The following is a 23,118-nucleotide window of genomic DNA, read 5'->3' on the forward strand; positions in this document are numbered from 1 at the left end:
TTAGTGTATATAGGTCACAATGATGAACTGATCAAAAGGTTAGTTGATGTGTTCATCTCATTCTAATAGGTCTTGGTGGTAATATTCTACCTCGTAGGGTCCTGATGATCACAAGATCAAGATTCCAAGGTTGATCAATGTGTTCATCTCATCCTGACAAGTCGTGATGATAATATTCTATCTCGTGAGATTTTGATGATCACACAATTGGTCTTCTTGTGGGGTTTTTATAATCACACGACTGGCTTGTCAAACGCACATCACCCAGGTCGACCTGGTGAAGTGCCTAGGTCAGTTTAGGCAAGCATGGTTGTCTCAACAACTCAACTCACTCGGCTAAACCATCCAAATCAGTTCATCCCATGATTTTTTTCTATTTTTTTAGTAGCCATTCCATTTTTTCTTCTTTGAATTCTTCGTATACATACATGCATCAACAATTTTGGGATTGCCTTTCACAAGGGGAAGGGGAAAAAATAATAAAAACAGATTGAATTATCATTACAAAATTAAACAGAATTCTTTCTCAAAGAAGTCGCTTGTCAAAAAAGAAAAAGAAATTTATCCCTTAAATGATTACAACTGCTTTGTCAAAGATCTCAACACAGAAACTATCTTGATAATAATAGTCTGTTTAATAGCATACGGCTCCACGATATCAAGCTTCAATATAATCAATGATTTTTATTTGACAGAATTAATCCTAGCTAGTGAGTTAAAGAGTGCAAACTATTTTTAAGTGAAAACAAATCCTAAGACACCATGTAACCCTAGACGCACGTAGATACTTTAAACTAACATAATTAAACACGAAAGATGAGAAACTGTACGAGAATAGCCTTCTAATTGGCTCCTGAACTACCGCGCCACAAGACGGGTTGCAATTGGAATGTATCCATCTTGAGAAAAATCAATAAGGGGCATAATACCTGGAAGAATTTTCCGCACCATACCGACCTAACCTAGAGCAAGAAATATTTTTTGCCAATGCCGCCTTGTAAACTCTTCCACCACAATCAAAATTATTGTAAAGTGGCCTACATCCATTCGAGAGCTTAAAATTCTTGGTGTCACAAAGATTGGGTCTATTGTAACTTACCTGTTGCTCTTGAAACCTGCATGATGTCGGTAACATCATTGGGTTTGGAGAAAGCCCTAGCTGCATGACTTTATTATTTACAAGACGAGATTTACCCAAGTATTTTTCTTGGTAATAAACTGTCGGAAGCCTCGGCGATTTGAGATTGGGACAGGAAGTTAACGTGGGCTGTGATTTGATTGAGGGCTTGTCTTGGTACTGCCCAGAAATTGAGAATTTTAATGTTCTGTTGAAGAGAGTTACGAGGCCAGAAAAAAGTTTAACAGCATATTCAGCTGCTTCTTCTGTTACATATTCTGCAAAGGCAAAACCTCTCAGCTTATCAGTTTCTTTATGCCGAGGAATATTCAAGTTCACCACTGGCCCTGCTTGAATGAGGATATCATACAGTACCCTTTCCTTCACCCTTTCGTCTAGATTTCCTATGTAAACAGTGCATCTACAGTTGTCAGCCATCCTCCAAAGGAAAAAAAAAAAAGACTGCTGATTCTTGGGAGATTTGAGGAATTGAACCCTAAGGGGGAGTGTTAAGAATTTAATCTTGAGATGAACTATGAAAATTTTGGAAACCTGTAGTCAAGCGTGGATAAAGAGGGTCAAATTTATACTATTTGTCGATGATAGCGTCGGAAAGAAAGACTTCTTGTTCGATATGAATGCTGAGAGGAAAAATGTCACCGACTTTAAATCCTTTTCAGTTTGGGATCTAAAATCATGTTGGTTGCGCTGCATGGATTTGATAGCATGCTTCCTTTTAACGGGTTATATTTCCTTTTTTTCCGCCCCCCATCCTTCAATGAGTTATATTTCTTCTTATAGAACGTTTTTTTTCCTCTAGATTTTTTTTTGGATGTCACATAGTATCACTTCTTTCAAGGGGTTGTTTTCTCTTGTGATGGTGATCAATCTCTTGATGCTTTCATAGACCCACATCACCTCATATCACTCAAATTAGATATTTTTTATATCAGTTTTTGGTTTGTTAGCTACCAAAAAATAGCGTGAACACGTAGTGTTTAATATGAACTACATCTTCATTAGGAAAAATTTTTGAAACCTCTCTTGAGATTTCTTTCGCTTTTAGAAATTCTAATTGCTACCTTGCGCCATGGTCACATAGTTTATTTTTGATCCTCAATGATGTCCCTCAATAAACTGAGTTCTTGTGATAACTTGATGAAAACATGCTTGTTCTTTAAATACTATGCTAGTGAATGTGCTCTTATGCTATTTGATGATAATCACAAAAGACTTTATCTATAGAATACCTTCATTTAAAATAGCATGAATATTTTTTTGGCACATATGTTAGCAAGAAAAATCCGTTGCCTATCAACTGCTCTTTTCTGGGCTTAACAGCCATTTTTGTCCTAAATGGCAATTTTTTCTTTTTTCGTTAAATTGGCACCTTCCTCACAAAAAAGTGTTAAATATTTTTTTCATACATACAAGGGACGTAAATCTGGAAGAAATTTATGTGTCAATACTTTGCTCCACTTTCAAAGCCACTTTTTTTGGGCTAAAATTGTTATCAAACATGTTATTTAAGGGTATGCTAGTGTAATTTACAGTATTAGAGGGTATTTATCTAAAATTCTCAGAAACCTTGAAGGAGGTTTCTGAAATTATCCCTTTCATTGATAACAACCACCTCATTGACCATGTTTTTTTTTTTTTTAATTTAATATCCTTCCCACCCCTCCTTTATTGACAACTTTAGCATGAGGAATTTGTGGCAATCTTCACGGATCTTATTCACAATTCAAGTGATTCACAACCTCAACATGGTTTTCTTAGAGTGTTGTTAATGCATTAAGCGAATATGTCTTTGATTGAAAATTAATATTCCTAATTGAATGAAAGAAATACTCCTAATTGACTTGAGGTATAAATCAGGGATCAAAGCATTTGTCAGTTACAATTATGCCTTCCAACACATAACTCATATTTTCTATAGAACTATCACAAAAGCTGTAATTTTTGAAGTTAGAGAACTCTTATCCATTATTTTTCCTTTATTCACTACCTTTTCTATGTCAGTCGTTATTTTATCAAGTTATAGTATGTGTGTAACTTTCAAAGTTATCGTCGCTGTCATGCTATTATTATTCATTTTTCTATATAGACCTTGTTATGTTCAAATTATATCATTACATATACCATTTACAAAATCCGTATTCAGAAATAAACAAACAAATTTTGCCTATTAAAACTTCCATTGGATTGCAGGGCAACATAGTACAATATTATTTCCTAAAATTTTCTTTTCCTTCCTTGCTCGACATAGTTTTCTTGGTTTCTGATTTGTGATTTCAAACAAACCCATATACAATATCCATCAATTTATGGTACGCTCGTGGAACAAAAGTTGAAGGGTTTGTGTAGCGAGTATCTGTATGTAATTTAGGTGTTAAATTTTTAGAAAAATAAATTTAATTAGAGAAAATATATGAATGCGAAAAAATGTAGTTAAAATTAGTGTATAGAGTCAGACGCAATTTAGATGTGTTAATGCGCATAAACACCCATCAGAAAAATTCAAAGTTTAATAAGGAATTGGTGTTAAACATAGATTATATATGATCTTATAAACTCAGAAGCCATTTTGTTTAAATTCTATAATCACTATCCCTATGGATATGATAAATTAGAGAATGGCAATAAATTTAATAAAAATCCATAGAGAGTATGAAAACTTTACAGTAATAAGTTTTAGTAATATATATTCACTGAGTGTTTAACAAATAAAATCATCCTTTTTAATAGCTAATTATGAAACTCGAATTCTATGTATGAATGTGATTGACATTGAAATACATTTATTTTTTGTTTTTGAAACCACCTTAGAGTCTTGAGGCTCAAGGAAAGAGCAAGAAAAGGGGCGGAAGGTTGCCGATTCAGCCCGGTCCGACGGTTGAATCGGTCAAACTAGTGGATCGGTCATGGAATCGAGCTGGATTAGTAATTGGATCGGAGTTGCAGATTACTCGTTTTGAATCGTATGACTTGGGCGGTCGAATTGGTGACCTACTAAACTCGGCAAGTTTTGAAAATTTTTCTGCAATTACCTTTTTATCAAATTTTTTTAATTTAACCAATCACACCAACATGGGCATTGTTGTCTTTTTGACAATTAGATTAGAAAAATTGAAAAGAGATTTGAGAATTAGGGTTTTTCCTTTGTTTGACATTTAGATTTGTGTATAATATTAATATGAATTCATAAATAAGGAACACATATGGATATGGCTTGTGTGTATGAATTATAAAATATGAATAAGTTAAGACTTGTTGACATTTAAAAATTTTTGTACTTATATATAATTTATATGTTTATTTAATTATATTATATACTTTTTCATTATATAATGTGATCTGATAGTTCAACTAATGATCTGACTGTTAAACCACTGACCCGTCAACCCGGTCCTCTTGCCGGGTTGGTTTTAATAACTATGGGTTGAATTATATTGGTTAAAAGAATCCCCTATGAGGCAATCTGAAACGCGAAACAAGCCATAAGCGCGCCACATGATTCTAGAGTGGAGGCGCCAATTCAAACGGTCATATCTTAGAAAATAAAAATACATCTTAAATACCACTACTAATCAGCTCAGTTCATAGCTCGACAAAACTCATATCTTAAAGCTTTTAGCCTCTCGTTTAAGTCTCAAAAACCTATCAGATTTGCGCGCAAATACACAGGCACAAGGATATATGAATTTGACAAAGCTAAATGCTATTAAACCAACTTTTCAGGGACAAACCTCTTCAAATATAACCTTAAATACATCGATCTTAGATGCCCTTTTGCGCAAATGTTTCAATCTAAGTCAATTCAGCCAGATTCTTTCACAGATGATCTCAACTGGGTTTTTCAGAGATACATATGCAGCAAGCAGAATTGTCAAGTTTTCTACTGATTCTTCATTTGTTCATATCGATTATTCTCACAGAATCTTTAGTCACATTGAGAACTCAAATGGGTTCATTTGGAATACCATGATGAGAGCCTACATTCAAAGAAATAAGCCCAAAGAGGCAATCTTTTTGTATAGATTAATGTTGAAAAATAATTTGATTGTAGATAATTATACTTATCCTTTAATGGTCCAAGCTTGTGCATTCAGGTTAGTAGAATTTGAGGGAAGAGAGTTTCATGATCATGTGATTAAAATGGGTTTTGATAGTGATGTTTATGTGCAGAATACTTTGGTTAATATGTATGCAGTGTGTGGGAACGTGAGGGATGCAAGGAAGTTGTTTGATGAAAGTCCTGTAACAGACTTGGTTTCGTGGAATTCGATCTTGGCTGGGTATGTTAAGATAGGGAATGTTGAGGAAGCTAAGATGATATATGATCAAATGCCTAAAAGGAATACAATTGCGTCTAATTCAATGATTGTGCTGTTGGGTAGGTGTGGTAGGGTGAGTGAGGCTCTTCAACTGTTTAGGGAAATTGATGAGAAAGATTTGGTCTCCTGGACAGCTTTGATATCGTGTTATGAGCAAAATGGCCTGTATGAAGAGGCTCTGAAGTTGTTTGGCGAGATGTGTTCTAATGGGCCTGCTCCTGATGAAGTTGTGATGGTGAGTGTGCTCTCTGCTTGTTCACATCTGTATGTTGTTAAAACAGGGGAATTGGCACATGGTCTGGTTATAAGAATTGGTTTTGAATCTTATGTAAATCTCCAAAATGCTTTGATTCACATGTACTCTTCTTGTGGAGATCTAGTGGCCGCGGAAAAGTTGTTTGATGCTGGTCGATTTCTGGATCAGTTTTCTTGGAACTCCATGCTTTCTGGCTATTTGAGATGTGGCAGAGTGGAAAAAGCTAGAGCTTTATTTGAGTATATGCCTGAAAAGGATGCTGTTTCATGGAGTGCAATGATCTCTGGGTATGTCCAGCTTGGTCAATTTTCAATGACTTTAGGATTGTTTCAAGAGATGCTGATGAAGGATGTCAGGCCTGACGAAACAACTCTGGTTAGTGTGATTTCAGCTTGCACCCATGTGGCTGCCCTTGACCAAGGGAAATGGTTACATGCTTATATAAGAAAAAATGGGCTAGATATAAATATCATTCTCGGCACCACCCTTATTGACATGTACATGAAATGTGGATGTGTGGAAAATGCAGTGGAAGTCTTTACCGGCATGAAAGATAAGGGGGTTTCCACTTGGAATGCTCTAATTCTTGGTTTAGCAATGAATGGTCAGGTGGAAAGATCCCTTGAGATCTTTGAAGAGATGAAAATAAGTGAAGTAGTACCTAATGAGATAACATTTGTGGCAGTTCTTGGGGCTTGTCGACACATGGGCCTAGTAGATCTCGGGCGTGGTTACTTTGAGTCGATGACCAAGATATACAATGTTGAACCTAATATTAAACACTACGGCTGCATGGTTGATCTTCTTGGACGTGCGGGCCTTCTGAAAGAGGCTGAGAAGCTCATTCATAGTATGCCTGTGGTGCCAGATGTTGCAACTTGGGGTGCCTTGCTTGGAGCTTGTAAAAAATACGGAGACAATGAAATGGGAGAAAGGGTGGGGAGGAAGCTTATTGAGCTTCAGCCTGATCATGATGGCTTCCATGTATTATTGTCCAACATATATGCTTCGAAAGGTGATTGGAATGATGTTATGGAGATCAGAGGGACAATGATGCAGCAAGGTGTTGTTAAAGTGCCTGGTTGCAGTATGATTGAAGCCAATGGTGTTGTTCATGAATTCCTGGCAGGTGACGAATCACACCCTCAAATGAAAGAGATTGAGATAATGTTAGATAAAATGGCTAAGAGACTGAAAATATTAGGTTATGCACCTGGTGTCAATGAGGTTTTCTTTGACATTGATGAGGAGGAGAAGGAAACTACTTTGTTTAGACACAGTGAGAAGCTTGCTATTGCCTTTGGACTTATTGCAATTAGATCACCAACACCAATAAGGATAATGAAAAACTTGCGAATCTGTAGTGATTGTCATGAGGCTGCAAAGCTAATTTCTACAGCTTTTAATCGTGAAATTGCGGTGAGGGATCGACATCGTTTTCACCACTTCAGAGATGGTTCTTGTTCTTGCATGGACTATTGGTAGTAACATATGCCAGGATGCAGAGAATCAGTTAAAGAGAGTAGGCTCGAAATGTTATGTATAAGTTACTGAATGGCTTGGTCTTCCTTGCTCCTGAGAATATGCCAGCACTAACATAATCATTTGTGGGTTTACCATCACAAGTGAAACTAGAACGAGTGGGTTGTAAATTATACCGAGCATATGCTTTGAACGTGCCTTGGATCTTCTGTTTCTTGTCCTCATAAGATCGGCTCGTTGGGCCTTGGCAAAGATGGAAAGGCATGTATTTTTTAATTTCTCTGCCCTACACTAGTTCCGTTTTCTTTTGTCTTCACCCTCTGTGAGGGCTTTCCCATCAGTGTCATTATTTTGTATTTAGCCTGTGCAGGTTGCCATTGAGCCACTATGACTTCCATGGAGCTTGTTGAAGAACATTTTGGTCAGACTCTTTGCAGTAGGTATGGAAGTCCAAAATTTCTTGTTTATTTCAGTTGCTAATTTTGTCATCAGTCAGCAAAAATTAGGTTGACTGAAAAGTCTTCTGATTTCTTGGATTACTTATGATTGCGTAACGCCAAGAGAGATAGATCTAACAGAATGAACATCTGGAGACTAAATGTCCTGTGTTAAAGTGGTACTTCTAACTACATGAATTACTTGTCTCTGAAATTATGAGATTATAGACCAAAACAGTTGATAATATTGATTCTTTGATATTAAAAAACATCCATATTTTACCAAATCTTATTGTAGTTGTATCTGATTATCATGGCTTATGGCTATCTAGGCTGGTTTGAAAGATGAACGATCTTGAATTCTGTAACAGACTGCATTCATCCTGACACTTGTTTCAAATCCAAATGTAGGAAACTATCCCTACAGGCTACACAGCATTATCATAAACCAGAAAATTCCTGCAGATGCAGCATTCAGCGAAGCACAGGCATTGAATCATTTGCAAATCCTCTAGCAAGAAAAGTGACAGAATTAGCATGCTTGTTCTTTTTCAAATTGCATCAGCTAGCTCAATCTCTTCGTTAATAGCTAATGTTGTAGGAATGAATGTTTGAAGTGTCCTATATGGTTTTAGCCCCTCCCACTCACCAACAGAAATTCGAGAATGATCAGAGGGCAATATAAAATCCCAGACTAGCAATTGCAAGTCTCGCAGGCTGTTTTGCTCAATTTGGACGTCTGGTTTTTCCTCTTTTATTTTGGTAAACAACAGCATTTCAATTAAGAAAAAAAAATAAAGCAGTTTAACAAGGATTAATTACTGTCTTCCTAGAAAAAGCAACACCCCTCAAATCATCCAAAAGTAGGGGTATAAAGTCAGGGCATAAATGATACAAAATAAAAGATTCCAGTAGACTTCCACCCAGCTTAGCCAAAGCGTTTGTGCAGCGGCTGGCTTCTCTATAGTAATGCCTCAATGAGACCTGAAGGAATTGTCCCACGCGTATTCTGCAATAAGTTAGAATAGGAGAGAATTCATGAGTTTCAGTATCAGTATTTGATAACATATTGACAATAAGTATGGAATCCATTTCAATTTCTAATTTGGAAAAATTATGTTGAATGGCCAGAAAGTCTCATTCCCTGTTAAATCTATGCATACACAAAGTTTCATTCCCTGTTAAAAGTAAATTTATTGAATCAGAAATTTGAGCTTTTTCTTTTCTGATAAGCACTTGTGCAAGCCGCTGTGCTCTCAAACTAGAAACAGTTATCCAAAAGAGAGAAATCCAAGAACAATACAAGCTTTTATCTCTAAATATAAACCAGCGTACAGATGAATAATTCAATGTGATTATTGTCAATTTTTTATGTGAAGATCATACAAACGGGCATCTGGGGTAGAACAATGATCGATCCATCTAAGATTATGTTGTGTTTCTTAGAATTTTGCAGGGAGTGGTAGGAAACATCTCCCTTTTCAATTAATCCTTGTGAGAACTTCCAGAATCCTGCTGATATATTTAATCTCCCGTGAAGATGGAGCTTCTTTTGTAAAGCTTTTAGCAACTCTCGTCTGTCAAACGGTAGAAAACTGACGGTTCCATCTGTTGGCCATTCTTCTTTTCATTCGAATATCTTGAGGAGTAGGGAAAATGTTGTTTGCCTGTAATGCTCGTCAGATCACAACTGATTCCTGCTGATAAGTTATTTCCCTTCAACACTAAGGCTTTCTCTTAGCTATGCTCTTACTATTTCATGCCTCATCAAAGGATTTTTGTCACAGTTACATCACGATCCTCCATGGCTTTTCCAAATTGCAACCATCACGTCCCATCTTCTAAATCATGTAGAAAATAATCTAATTCAGGAAAGTATCCAGCATCCTTCATATGCTGTAGCAGCTTTTCTAGAACCCTGTAAACCCATTCCATATGAGAACCCACCTTATCTCCAGCAACAAAACAATAAATTTCATTCTGCAATTCAACCCAGCTTCTCCCTGTCTCTTTCTTGTTCCCCAGTCTTCTCATTAATTTCCGAGCTGCTGCAAACTCTCTCCAGTTTCCATCAGCAGCACAGAGGTTTGATAACGTGATGTAAGTCCCTGCAATACCTGGCCGCAGTTCCAACACTCTACTTACTGCTAATTTTCCCAATTCTGGACGTTTATGCATTTTACAAGCTCCCAGAAATACAGCCCAAACAGTTTCATCAGGCAGAAAAGGCATACTTTTGATTAGCTCATAAGCCTCCTCAACCCTCCCTGCACGTCCTAGCAAATCTACCACACAACCATAAATCTCCTGCTCTGGCTTGATATTGTAGTCATGAACCATTGATGTAAAGTACCTTAAACCTTCTTCTACTAGACCAGCATGGCTACAAGCACCCACAACTGCCATAAAAACAATCCGATCAGGCATAATCCCAGACTTCACCATCTCATCAAACAAATCAACAGCTTCCTTTCCATAACCATGGCTGCCGTATCCTATCATCATAGAGGTCCAAGAAACAAGATTTTTAGAAGGCATCCGATCAAAAGTTTTACGAGAATCCATGATGTTGCCACACTTTGCATACATATCTATCAGAGCATTATCCAGTTCTAAGTTTCCTTCAAGGCCTCTTTTAACAATTAATCCATGAACCTGTTCTCCAAAGCTCAAGACTGCCAAATTAGCTACAGCAGCCAAAATGCTGGTAAATGTGAAGCAGTTGGGACTAATACCTTCTAATTCCATTCGGGAGTATATTTTGAGTGACTTGTTAGGATAAGACTTCTCATATCCAGCAATTAAAGTATTCCATGTTATCAAATCTTTCTCAGTCATTACATGGAAACAGACATCTGCCTCGCCTAAACTACCACATCTACAGTACATGTCCATGATGGCATTCATTACAGGTGTATTGGATTCGAACCCATTCTTGACCACTATTGCATGGATTTGCTTGCTGTGCATATATGAGCCGATTGAGGTACAAGCCCTAGCTGCAATTGAAATGCAATACGGATTCAGCTCCTCTCCTGCCTGTCCACCAAAAAGACACAAAAGAAGGTGACAACTTAGACTTGCTGCGTAACAATTGACAAAAAAAAGATTTAAACATCATTTGCAGATCATGACTTGCACTACAATTTATCCCTCAACTGCATCTGTTAGGCGGAATCCCCCAAAAAATAAATAATAATAATAACAACAACAACAACCACCAACACCGAGCAAACAAACAAAAAAAACAAAAAAAAACTAATTCAACTTCTTTCCAGAGCTTGAGGCATATAATCTAGAAGAGTATCATCTATCACATTCCGTTATTGTAATAGCATGTTTATGTTGCTGTTGGTGGATAGCAAAAGATTCAGAGAAAATACGATACTTTGATATAAAATGATACGCACAGTTTGATCATCTTCTGATTTCTTATTTGCCCACTTAATTTGTATAACTTGATCATCTTCTGATTTCTTATTTGTCCACTCTATTGAGTCAAATATAGGGAACACATCCTTGACAACATTCTAACTTCATGTATACTGATCGTTTTATAGACCACCCACTAAGATTCTAGCCATCTTATTTAGATTTTTGTTACATTCAGTGATGACAAGTGTACACCCCCTCCTTCCCATTTTAGTCTGAAATTCTTTCTTATGAAGAAAGAGACCATACAAAATTGGGATGTAGAGAGTGCATACCAGTAGCATTTGCCTAAAAACTTGAAGTGCACCATAACCATCATCCTGATGAGTGTATCCAGCAATCAATGTTGTCCATGACACAGCATTCTTTGTGCCAATTTCCCCAAACAACATGCTTGCCGCATCCATATTCCCACAACAAGTTGCATACAAGTCCAGAAGTACATTATCCACGTAAATGCATCCAGGCATGGCATATTTGATGGCCAAACCATGAACCAAAGAGCCACAAAACTGCGATTTCATGCCTTTACAAGCCTTCAGCGTGCTAGAAAACGTATACTCATTAGGTACCACGCCTCTACAGTCCCTCATCATGGCACAAAACAAACTCCATGCACGCTTGTGAAAGCTACAGGAATTATAACCGGAAATCATGGCCGTCCATGCAACTACATCTTTCCTCGGCATTTCATCGAACAATATCTGTGCTTCTTGTATTTGGCCATTTTCAAAGTACGATTTGATGATGTTGGTAGCCAGATATGAAGGGGGTTTCGGTAAAAATGGCGGGCTCAAATGGGTTGCTTCGGTTTGTAGCCAATGAAGCGAGTTCCTGATTGTCTGAGGGATTTGATGGTTGAAAATGGTGGACACCCGTTTTCTTGTACTCATCCGTAATGCATTATTGTACGTAACTTTTACACTATCATATGGTGTAGAAGAAGTTGGACTTCTTCGCCAACTTCTTCTGGAACAGGACTAAGAAATGCAGCAGTTCGCAATAAATATTCTGTTCAAACAAAAGAAACGCCGCCAAGGACAAAAATTTGATTCTATTTCCACCTTTCCCTATCTACCACCGCCCTCATTCGGATGGCACATTGGGATATCAAAACTGAGCAAGATTTTGCTTTCGCTGGTCTCCCAAATCCTAATAACAGGTCTCCCTAGAGTTGGAGCTTACGCCTATAGGGCACAATAGAATTGGAGGTCTACTATATAACGCTAGCAGATGACACTAGACGAGAGAATCATTGACGAGAACTCTTAATATATTGGTGCCATATGGTAATTCCCATCACAGTTCCTTTTATGTTTTATCCGTAAACAGCAATAGCTGAATCTCAGAAAACGAAAAGCAAAGGCACTGGTTACAGCACTAATATTACAACTGCAAATCTGCAACACATCAAATTGCAGCAGCAATAAATTTACAAGCATAATCTACTACATCCCAAGTGATTGTAATACTGAAAAGTTTAGGCAGAAAGGGAAAAAACGAGGGAAAACTACAAGAAAATCTCTCCGCCCACAGCAGAGATATCATTACAAACATGACATTCTTGCTACATAATATTCATATGGACAGTCAAAGGTGGCTCTCAACAAAGCCACCTATTTGTAGTTTTGTACTTCCTAAGCCGATCAACTATAACTATTAATCGGACTACAAATGAATTATTACAATTTTACAATGATCTTAGAGCGAATCTAGTTGTGTTAACTGTTAAATCTTTGAGCTTAAAAGTGCCCTTTGCTTGCTATAACCTACAATCTAGTAACTGTACAGGCAAAAGCTGTTTCACCTTCAGCTAATCTCATTACACAAGAATCTGGGACTTGGCAGCGCCTCGGGAGCACTTCTTACGCCCGGATTTGCTAAGAGCGCAAACACAAATTTCAAGAAGGTCGTAGTCTTCTTCCCAGAATAACAGAGAAGCCATCTCAGGATTTTCCAAAAGCATTTTAGATGTTAAGTATCCAGCTATTGTCCATGTCTGGTACAGTCGGGCTTGCTTTCCAACAAATTTCCCATACCTAGTATCGTAGTATTCAGGCCAGCGATCTGCCGGAAGCCTTGTTTCTGCTAAATCAACTGCCTTCTTGGCCAGATCCGTCCTCCCCATCTTCATGCACGCCAGTGTGAACTAAAAGAAAAAACGGAGAAAAATATTTTAGCATATTCCCTAAAATATGTAATTTCTTTTTTTCAACATATTTACTTCTTGAATCTGTTCTCAAACAAAAATAAAGAATAAAAAAAGGTCATCCTCCTCCAATAAGTTGATCTTCAACTACCAGTGATACGGATCACATGCAATTTGTAATTTGCCCCAAAACAGAAACTGTATTACTACAGCTTAATAAAATAACTACCTGCCACAGAAGCGTAGGCCATGATCCACCATTGTGATAAGACCAAGGTCTGCAAACATCAATATCATCAAAGTCAAAATATAATCACCTCAATATCGAACCCTAGGTATAGCTAAAAACTGATAGTACAAGAGATGGAAGAAAACTCACGTATTCTTTGGGTCACTACCAGTGATTATACGCCACTCTTCAGACTCCAGAGCAGGGTAACATATCTTTAGAGGCATGAGACCCACAAGGTCATCCCACTTCGCTTCAATCAAATTCAAAATAGCCTCATTCTGTTTCGGAGTACCCAAAGACGAAACAATGGACCAGAGATTTCCAAGAGTAAAGAATCTGAAGTCCATATGAGCTGGCTGTAGATTACCAATAAGATAACCACCTTTCTCAGGAATCCAATCCATTAACCAATGAGGTATTTGTTCAGGATAGATATTAAACTTATTTGTGGCTTCTGTAGAGTATTCCTCAGTCTTGTATCTGTAAATTTCGTTTATCTTCTTCATATCAACCCAATAATATTCTCTGATATGAAATGATAATGCACTGAGTCTATTATTAATGGCCCTTATTAGATTCTTTGATCCGTCATCTACCCGAAGCATCTCACGAGAGCAACGAAGAGCAGAGTAAAACAAGGCCTGAAGCATAAGAAATGGTTATGAATTCCATCAGCTCTGGAAGTAGTTAAATATGACAAAAACTCAATAAAAGTACTAGTAATGAGTGTTAAAATACAGGCAGAAAATATCATACAAATCACTTTGTCGATAATTTGAAGTAAATATTTCTATTCCAAACAGCCAGAGAAGTAAAAATTTGAAAACTTAAACAGATAATATACCACGTCACAAACATCATTATTACTTTTTCCCCTTTTTGGTGAACAGAAGGGCATAGACAGAGTCTATAATGGTAATCGTAGGATGCAACAGCAGTATGATTCCACTTTATCAACTACTCAATGAAAGCAAAAGAGCGTGCAGATTGTTTGAGAGATCGCAGTAATAGTAGACACTTTAGTGGTAAATAGAAGTCAAAAAGTTTCAGCAGAGGCTCTTGTTTTTCCAAACAAATCCAAATGCTATTATCAACAATTAATCAAAACATTTAACTCGTAACCTGACCATCTATACAATAAATTAACCAGTTCCCAACACAGAATATTTACTAGTACACAGGAGAGGCAAAGAACTCATGTTCATTAATAGTTCTTCCAAATGGAAAAAGCACTGCAGTGTCCTCAACCCTTCTATATGAGATGCTTATGGTATAGTTAGAATAGATACGAGAGGCATTGGGAACATGAACTTACCTGAATTTCCAATGGATGGCCATGAATACCCATCCTTCGATCAATCATACAGGAGCCATCAGTGACAAGCAATGATGGAAACATATCAAACCCATCAGACAAACACAAGTTCAGAATCAGTTTTATGCCTGTCTGAACGTCCACTCTTTCCTGTAATGCATAGTCACCAGTGATCTTTCCATAAGCCCTCAGTAAAATAATCCACCACAATCCTATCAAGAAATCCGAAAGCACAAAAACATTTCAGTATCAATTTGATACTGTAACTCAAAACACCAAGAAATTCCAAAGTCTCTAGCCAAATTGCCACCCCCTCCACTCACAAGAAAGGAGGAACCCTTAAAACTAAATTCTTTTAAATGAGATGAAAAAATACACTGACTCAAGAAAGATAGTGTAGAAGGCCATATTTCAATTCAGTTATGACACAAGGTAAATTAGTTGCAGCAATTACCACTGGAAACACACTAACCAGAGTCAACAGGAGCAACACGGCCAATAGCTGACTCCCCAAAATCTGGGTCTAAAACTTCTTCAGACTTGTTCTCATCAAGAGGGACAGTTCTTACTTTAAAACTTGCTGGCATCAACCCCTGCCCTGGACTATAACAGTCGACTGTTTTCTCCCAACTCTGGAGTAAACAAGGCAATGTAAGGGAAATTGAACAAGAAGAAATAGCACATCTAGCAGAAATAGTCCTCCATACATGCCCCATCAAGAACATGTATGTTTTTCTAGCCAATAAATTATATTTGTCATATCAAAAGCAGCAATAACATTTTGTGCAGCGGCAACACCAACATCCATTATGTAATGAGGAAAAAATCTACCAACAAGATATCCAGAAAAAAGGATTCCCATACACATGTTTAGCAAAACAAGTACAGAGAAATTCTGAAAACTATGAAAAACCACCAAAATTTTTGTGAGTCCCTGATCAATGCCAACTATCTTAGTCTCGCTTCACATTGCCCATCTAATTATCTCATAGTCACTGTACTATACACCACTAGTCACATTGAAACAGTAAGTTACAAAAAGAAAGAAAACAAAACATGTATGTTGCAGCTCGGTCTCTAGCATCGAGAATAATTCAAGCATTAACAGACAATTGTACAACAAGTGCAATATACAAAAGCAGGTAACTCATTCTAATTGCTAATGGTCATGCACTCTAAGACAATTAAAAAGCTTAAAATCAATGATCATCTAAAATGAACATATTTGTTCTTACACTGGTATAATTCTGGTTTGTTTGCTATTTTATGTACATTAAGACATAAATTTCATTCGATATTTAATCCCCAACATATGCAAAAGAAGAATTGCATTCTAGAAAGCAACCAAACAAAGCAATACTTCAAGGAACATCCCTTTTCTCAATAAAAAAAGAACCAAATTACATAGGCAACAAAATAAGCACACATTCAATTAAGATTGAACAATTATAATAAACCAACAACGTCAAAAGCAATAAACAATCACCTGCAATTGCAGAGTATGGAGGAGAAAATTCCTGACAATTTCCGAATCTCCCTTGAGTAAAAATGCAAGGGCAGATGGAACAAAATCCCTTATAAACACCTGATCATAATTGAGTGGCAACTTGTCATTTGGATCATTGGCAGCCAGAGTCCCAACAGGGCTGCCACAATACGATACCACTGCATTCTCTAACAACCTCCAAGCCTCTTTGTCCACCTCAGACTCCTCTCTGCCTACATTTTTCACCGCCTCAACAGAACTCAAACCATCAGAACTCTTATCATCTAAACTATCCTCGCCAACCTTGACATTAGGCTCTTCATTGCTAACAATATTTTCATCCAAATCAATCTTTTCCACCACCAAAGGCTTCACATTTAGCCCACCTTGAACATAAATCCTCTCGAAATTCTTATCATTAACGCGGGTTTCAACTGAAGTTGAATAATTCCTAACAGATGCAACCCTGGCAATCACATATAGCCCCCTGTGTGATAATTTGCCACAAAGGCAAGAACTTGAGAAAATCCTTGATTGACCCCGGGTGGAACTTGGGGCAAAAAATGGTTGCTGGTTCTTTTTCAAAATGCTCTGAAGATTCACGATTCGAGTTTTAGGGGCTGTATGAAGACTCTGGTTGAATTGAAAAGCTGATGAATTTGGGGCAAAGAATTGGTGAGATTTGGGCAAAGGAATGCCCAGAAAAGGTGAAATCTTTCTTGAGATTAGAACTCTACAACAGGGTTTCATCGTCATAAAGTTGATCGATTTCATTGGTCTGCAAAGGGGATGGTTGATCAGGAACAAATATGAGCATAAAAGTTGTTTGTGCAAAGATTCGAGATCGAATTACAGAAACTTCCTGGGAAGATTGAGGTATGGTACGATGAATTATGTGGAAAATGTTCTTGGGGAATGGGAGATTGAGTTCGTTGACAGGGGCGGTTTTTATAGTTTTATTTCAGGCTGAAAGACGCTTGGCTGCCGTGGCGGATTCTGGTCTTTGTCTTGGCACAAAAGTTTGCCATTTACAAGCATCCAAAATTTTGAATCACGCCAAATTAAATTTTTTTTTTTTAAAAAAAAGCATTTTAATTGTATTCTATTTTCTTTCCTTTTTTTTTGGAAATTTTGATTTCATCTTTTTGGCTTTTGGAAAATAGCTTTTACCTTCTCTTTTTTATAAAATAAAAATAGTATACTAATTATTTGAGATCTTTCATTTATTTTGGATTTTTATTTTTATTTTTCTTTGAGTGGGAGCACTTTTGTTGGCATAGGTAGAGGGCTTGTGGCTATTGAGCATTGGAATTTCTTTTTTGAAGCCTCCACCTTTTGCTCTTCTATATCAATGTTGAGTGCACCATTATGTGTGAAGTTTTAGGTTGGGGAAAGATCAGCCCCGGAAAGCTAGTAGATTTCAAGGATTCGGGCATTCTCCATTAGTAGCAATTTTCAGACTTGTTTATATTGTGATTTTTTGCAAAAAAAAAATTTAACTTTTTTTTAACTAATTTTTTACCTCACATACATCAAATTATTATAATATATTTTTCTATAAAAATTTCTAAAAATAAACAATCCAAACGGATCCAGCCAAAACATGGCATACAACTTGGGAAAAAGTGATCTTCATCACTATTCCAGCGTCCTTGTCATACATTTGGAATATGTTGAGTCATTTTTATTTTTTTTATTTTTTTTTTTTTGTCGACGGAGTGGGTGTCCAGGTCAAGTCCGTAAAGGCGGCCCGACTAATCCCACTTCGGCCCGGCCCGGCGCCCGAACCAGACCTAGCACGTTAGATGCACGGAGAAGCCGATGTTGCTGCGGAGATTCGACCCCAGGACCTGACGGTCCCGAGGAAGAGGCGCCAACCACCAGCCCATTCACGTGAGTCATTCCTTTAGCTAAAAGTCGTCCTGAAAATATTTTTATTTGTTATTTTTTACTATACACTTTTTTTGCAAGGATGATGTTTGACAGTTGACAAGTCTTTGGACAAATATTGCAAAAAAATTGGTCTCCAATAAGAAATATTTTGCAACAAATTAATTGTGAGTAGATCAAGTGTTAAGAGTAAGAAAAAATCATAATGCAAGAATTGCTCTTACCATTAGTTAGTCTGCCCTGCACTTCTTCTCTTCTTTTCTCAAGGCCTCCCTACTTCTTCTCCTCTTTTCAAAGACCTCCCTTTATAAATTTCATTTTATTTTGTTTTTATAATAAAGCCTCTTTTAAATTTTTTAAGTTAGAGTTTTGTATTTCTCCAAAAGATTCCGAGTGAGAATTTTCTACTCTTCCAGAGGTTCCTATGGAGATTTTTATGATTTTTTTTAAATTTTGTTGTTAGATCTGAATTTATTTTAGATCTGATTGTGATCTGAAATTTTGTTAGATTTTGGATCTATTTCGACAAATGTCATTATAATCATCGAGGTTAAAGCGGTTTATTAGTAAATGTGACGATTGCAACATGTATGGAAGGAACTGTAACGATTTATCAATTTTGAAATTTATCTATAAATCTATAAAAACATGTTTAATTTGTCATTATAGCAGTGATGTAATCAAATCGTGTTCGACAATATTTCGAGAAATCTATCAATGAAATCTGATTTTTATTTTTTAGGAAACAAAACACAGGTTAGTCCCCCCCCCCCCAACTTTTGCCGGTCCCCACCTTGTCATTGTGCAGTTGTGCTTACCATTGTGACGACGTTGTGACGACTGACGAGTCTAGTGGATCAGAGGAAGGTTACGTGGAATTATCAATAAAGAATAAGGAGGGGGTTACGACTTTCCTGGTTCTTTAACGAGAAACGAATTGCAAATAGAGATAAAGTTGCTTTGGTATCATTGTACAAAGAACTCACCTTAAGTAACGGAATTTACATCTCTATTCCAGTAAATTAATCAAAAGGTTAGGTCTAAACCCCAAAGCCGGATGGTTGACCTAAGAAATTAGTTCATTAGTTGCCCTTTGAGCCCTTTAATACAACTTTTCACAAATTACATATTAATAATTGATTAATTTTATATATATTATCAGTGTATACACTATCATTATTAAATATATGTCACATGTACAAATTTGCTTACGTGTCATCCATCCAATCATGATAATATATATACTGATAATATATATAAAATTTACTCATTATTAATATAGTATTTCTTTTTGGATTATGATAACATGATGTATTAAGAATATGTATTTCAAGTCATAAAAAAATATGTATTTCAATGTTGCTTCAAATATACATATATATATATATAAATAGTCAAATATAAATGTAACCAAACCCAAATTGCTTTTCTACAGCTTGGCAATCAACTCGCCTTGCATAAATGCCGTAAGAGATAAGGTTGTGATGATAATTACCCGAGGCTTTCAATTTCGCTAGCCACGTTGGTTGGCAAAATAGTGGATAGAGTCCTTCAAAAAATAAAAAAAAAATAGTGGATAGAGCGCTTTTGTAACACGTAGGACGCTAGAGAACTTTTTCCCAATGTTTTTATTATATTTTTCTCTCTTGCTGTCATATTTGTCACCACTTGTCATAACACAAACAAAATCAAATTCAACGATTTTTTCATCGTGACGATAAGATTCATACAACCTAATATATCCTATATTATAGGATGGGAAGACTAAAGAAATTATATAAGAGACTAATCTATCATATTCTATAGCTTATAATCTAATCTATATTATTTTATGGAGAGTGGAATCTAACGAAACTGTATAAAGAACTAATAAGTATATAGAGTCGATTAAATCAAAAAAGTGTTGTAATACCTCTTTTTAAATTTTTTTCATTGCAGTCTACACGTGAGATTTGAACTTCCAATCTACAGCTCAAAGAGGAATTTAATCCGTTTTTGGTGGTTTCAAATTCAACAATTCGCACTGCATCTAAAATCTACACGTTTTTTGTCTGGCAAAGCCAGCCACGTTGGAAAGGAAAAGTGCACCAAGAAAAAACAAAAAAGAAAAAAGTTTGTATTGATCATCCACATCTTTGATTCTTATCCAGCACCATCGTGGCAGGTCCCAAAATGAACGGCATTTTACTGGTTTAAGAAGACCACAACCACAAGTGTACTTTTGATTTTTGGCCTCATTTTAATGGAATTGGCACGAGCTATTGATCGAGTAAAAGAGAAAATTGTCGGAAGACATATGGGGCGACATCCATGGTCCAAACGAATTGACATGTTATTTTTTTTTTAATGTTAGTTTAGCCATTTATTAAAGTCGATTTTTTTGGCTGAAATTATACATCGTCTATCTCAGAAAGAACCCTAAATTTTGGCCTCCATATAGATAACGGGGTGTTTCTATATATACACTGTGTGTGTGATGTGATCAAGTTTAAGTAGATAAGCTACTATGGGCAACATACTTTCACTCAATTAAATTAACAAGTCTGTATATTTCACAAGACATGGTAAAAGGAGCAAAGCTAAAGAAGGAAACCCTAGTGAACGTGTATATAATGACACTCTTTTTTGTCAAAGTTTTATAACATTTATAACACTTAAAATTCATTTAACAGTTTTACTCGTCACATTTAACAGTTTTTATAGTGATCATATACAAAAATAACGAAGGCACTCAAATGTGGATATGTGGCTAAAACTCCGGGGAGGGGGAGAGGTTAAGAAAATTGGTAATCTTCCTATTTTTCAAAACACAAGCTACAATCGGGACGAATTCCTAAAGTTTTCCTAACTATGTAACAATATGGATTGCACTTTGACTTTAGCGAAAAAATGACCACCAAATCTTCACGCCTACGGTTACTTGCCATCCACAAATGCAATCAGCAGAGTATGCTTGGTAAAGGCATGGGACGGTACAACCCACAAGCCCCTTAAAAGTACCGCTAGAACCTAAAATCGAATGCCCGGATGAATCTTCCATGGTCGACAATTCTTGCCAAGCCGCCACCGATAAGTCGGCACATCTCCGTGTTTTTCAACATTATACGAACTTTTTCCATCATCGGCTCCTCGCAAATTTTCCGCCACTTGCTTGCCTGTTGGACAGGCATTTTCGGTAGCGTTTCTGCCCCCGACGAGTTCCTTAGTCGAAAAAAGAACAAAATTTCCCTAGGTTAAAATCTTTAATTGAAGAACGAGTTCTCGTACACAAAAGAGCCCTTGAATTACAAGCATTTGCCACTAACACCTCGCCTTTGATCAAGACTACAAATGAGGGATATCCTAGAAAATAATATGTTTACGGTAGTATTTATTCAAAAATAAATCACTAGTAGTTCTCTCTCTTTTTTTTGACGACACAGGGGGTATCGGGCTTTCGGCCCGACTAATCTCCTGCGACTCGGGAGAAAGCGCTTCAATCCATTCCGAGCACGGTAATTACTGGAGTCGAACACTGGTCAATACTTTAAAGAAAGACTACATGGCCGGTCAAGCTACCCCTGCGGGGGCCACTAGCAGTTCTCATGTGTGCTTCTTTCGGAAGTATCTTTAGCGTAGCATGATCAGAAACCTTAGATTGGCCAAACCCCGAACCTTGTAGGAAATGCATGTGAACTAAAAATAGTTTATTGGCGAGTTGGGCAGCCTTTTCTCTAAGTTGGTCATTAGGGACGAAGGAATTGAATACCGTGACCATACCAATTGTAGCATAATCCTAAGAGGGTACTCATCAAGACTGGCTTGGGATTTATTCTTACAAAACCGAAATTTTCATGCTGAGATGTAAATGACACATCCTTCATCTTTCTTGGCCATGGATTATCATGTTCCGAAGAAAGCCTGTGCCCCAATGACACATATTATTCGAAATTTGATGGTAGAATGGAGTCTAGAGAATGGCAGAAGCCCCACCCCATGTTTATAGATTGTAGAACATGAGATGGGGGTTTCCATGAAAGAAGATTGATCCAAGAGCAAGCAATTGGATTAGAAGTACGATATCACCAAATATTTTTGCGTTGTGGATACCAATTTCTTCTTGCACTCTTGACTCAAAGGTTGTGACCTGAGACAAGCCTGGAGCATATATATAAAATAAGTCTTTATAAAATTGGAGGATGCCACCAAATTAAAGAATTCTGGCAAACTCATTCTCAGAATAAAATTTCATTCGCATTGGACCTATTGTTCTTAGGCAGATAACTGAAACAAGGAAGTTTATATTCTAATCCCAGTTATGAAACCCTTTGTTTCTTTAATCAGTTTAATTTGAACTGCTGATAAAGATTCTTGTTCTCAAAGAATTCATGTAAAAAAATCTCTCCTTATAATGTTGAGCAAACACTTTAAATTTGTTGTGTGGCAATTCTTTAAATTAAATATGGTGCAGCCTTTTTGCGGCAAACTATTTCGAGGAATGGGGCATTGTGTTGACTTCCATTCTTTCTCTACTTATGAAGTCAAGGGGGCCTCACAATATATGCTAGAAGTCGGCCCTTCAAAGGCGAAAGCCCAAGCAGTGGCATTTTACTCATTGGCCTGAGTTTTTCTTTTCGCTTTTTGAGGTATATTATTTATGCCCATCAATTGTCACTCTATCACAAGTAGGTCGGCAAACGAATGGAATCGAAATTCTCACATTTAGAGCTCAATTTGAAATTTTGGACTCGAACTTGAATCCCATGTGAGTTTAAAATCTAAACTCGAGTACAATTCAATTTAATATTTGATGGGTTCGAACTCGATTCGAGAGTTCAAAAATTTATTTAATTCTTCAATTTTAATATCAAATTATCACTAATACATATATAATATCTATATAATAAAATAATAAATACATAACTCTATATAAAACATTAATAAATTTTTTAAATAAAAAATATTAAAAATTATTCAAATCGAATTAAGCCTCAACAAGTTGAATA

The 23,118-nt window shown here is 36.6% G+C and overlaps 4 protein-coding genes across 4 annotated transcripts; 1 reads left to right on the forward strand and 3 right to left on the reverse strand.

Moving 5' to 3' along the window:
* Positions 1-910: 910 nt before the first annotated feature.
* Positions 911-1,555, reverse strand: LOC113729462 (uncharacterized). The gene has a single exon (XM_027253757.1). It carries the CDS (start codon positions 1,553-1,555, stop codon positions 911-913), a length of 645 nt encoding a protein of 214 aa, XP_027109558.1.
* A 3,058-nt stretch (positions 1,556-4,613) lies between these two features.
* Positions 4,614-8,359, forward strand: LOC113732992 (pentatricopeptide repeat-containing protein At3g62890-like). Its single transcript, XM_027259084.2, has 3 exons — positions 4,614-7,453; positions 7,563-7,632; positions 8,041-8,359. The coding sequence occupies exon 1, from the start codon at positions 4,817-4,819 to the stop codon at positions 7,193-7,195; it is 2,379 nt and encodes a 792-aa protein (XP_027114885.1). The 5' UTR covers positions 4,614-4,816; the 3' UTR covers positions 7,196-7,453; positions 7,563-7,632; positions 8,041-8,359.
* Positions 8,360-8,798: 439 nt separating this feature from the next.
* LOC113732994 (putative pentatricopeptide repeat-containing protein At1g56570) lies at positions 8,799-12,433 on the reverse strand. Its single transcript, XM_027259086.2, has 2 exons — positions 11,337-12,433; positions 8,799-10,668 (listed from the first exon to the last, which is right to left on the reverse strand). The coding sequence occupies exons 1-2, from the start codon at positions 11,952-11,954 to the stop codon at positions 9,457-9,459; spliced, it is 1,830 nt and encodes a 609-aa protein (XP_027114887.1). The 5' UTR covers positions 11,955-12,433; the 3' UTR covers positions 8,799-9,456.
* A 139-nt stretch (positions 12,434-12,572) lies between these two features.
* On the reverse strand, positions 12,573-17,257 carry LOC113732993 (alkaline/neutral invertase A, mitochondrial-like). The gene is made up of 6 exons (XM_027259085.2): positions 16,244-17,257; positions 15,230-15,389; positions 14,758-14,969; positions 13,590-14,083; positions 13,440-13,488; positions 12,573-13,210 (listed from the first exon to the last, which is right to left on the reverse strand). The coding sequence occupies exons 1-6, from the start codon at positions 17,015-17,017 to the stop codon at positions 12,884-12,886; spliced, it is 2,016 nt and encodes a 671-aa protein (XP_027114886.1). The 5' UTR covers positions 17,018-17,257; the 3' UTR covers positions 12,573-12,883.
* Between the last annotated feature and the right edge of the window lie 5,861 nt (positions 17,258-23,118).

The sequence above is a fragment of the Coffea arabica genome, chromosome 2e (genome assembly GCF_036785885.1).
Source record: "Coffea arabica cultivar ET-39 chromosome 2e, Coffea Arabica ET-39 HiFi, whole genome shotgun sequence".
NCBI lineage: Eukaryota > Viridiplantae > Streptophyta > Magnoliopsida > Gentianales > Rubiaceae > Coffea > Coffea arabica.

What these genes read in the sequence shown, in the direction of transcription:
- LOC113729462 (XM_027253757.1), bottom strand. Translation starts at nt 1,555, where the DNA reads ATGGCTGACAACTGTAGATGCACTGTTTACATAGGAAATCTAGACGAA.
- LOC113732992 (XM_027259084.2), top strand. Translation starts at nt 4,817, where the DNA reads ATGAATTTGACAAAGCTAAATGCTATTAAACCAACTTTTCAGGGACAA.
- LOC113732994 (XM_027259086.2), bottom strand. Translation starts at nt 11,954, where the DNA reads ATGAGTACAAGAAAACGGGTGTCCACCATTTTCAACCATCAAATCCCT. An exon ending in TTTTTAGGCAAATGCTACTG is followed by an intron (nt 10,669 to 11,336) that starts GTATGCACTCTC and finishes TTTGGTGGACAG; the next exon opens with GCAGGAGAGGAGCTGAATCC.
- LOC113732993 (XM_027259085.2), bottom strand. Translation starts at nt 17,017, where the DNA reads ATGAAATCGATCAACTTTATGACGATGAAACCCTGTTGTAGAGTTCTA. An exon ending in TGTTGCTCCTGTTGACTCTG is followed by an intron (nt 14,970 to 15,229) that starts GTTAGTGTGTTT and finishes ATTTCTTGATAG; the next exon opens with GATTGTGGTGGATTATTTTA. An exon ending in GGCCTACGCTTCTGTGGCAG is followed by an intron (nt 13,211 to 13,439) that starts GTAGTTATTTTA and finishes TTTTTCTTTTAG; the next exon opens with TTCACACTGGCGTGCATGAA.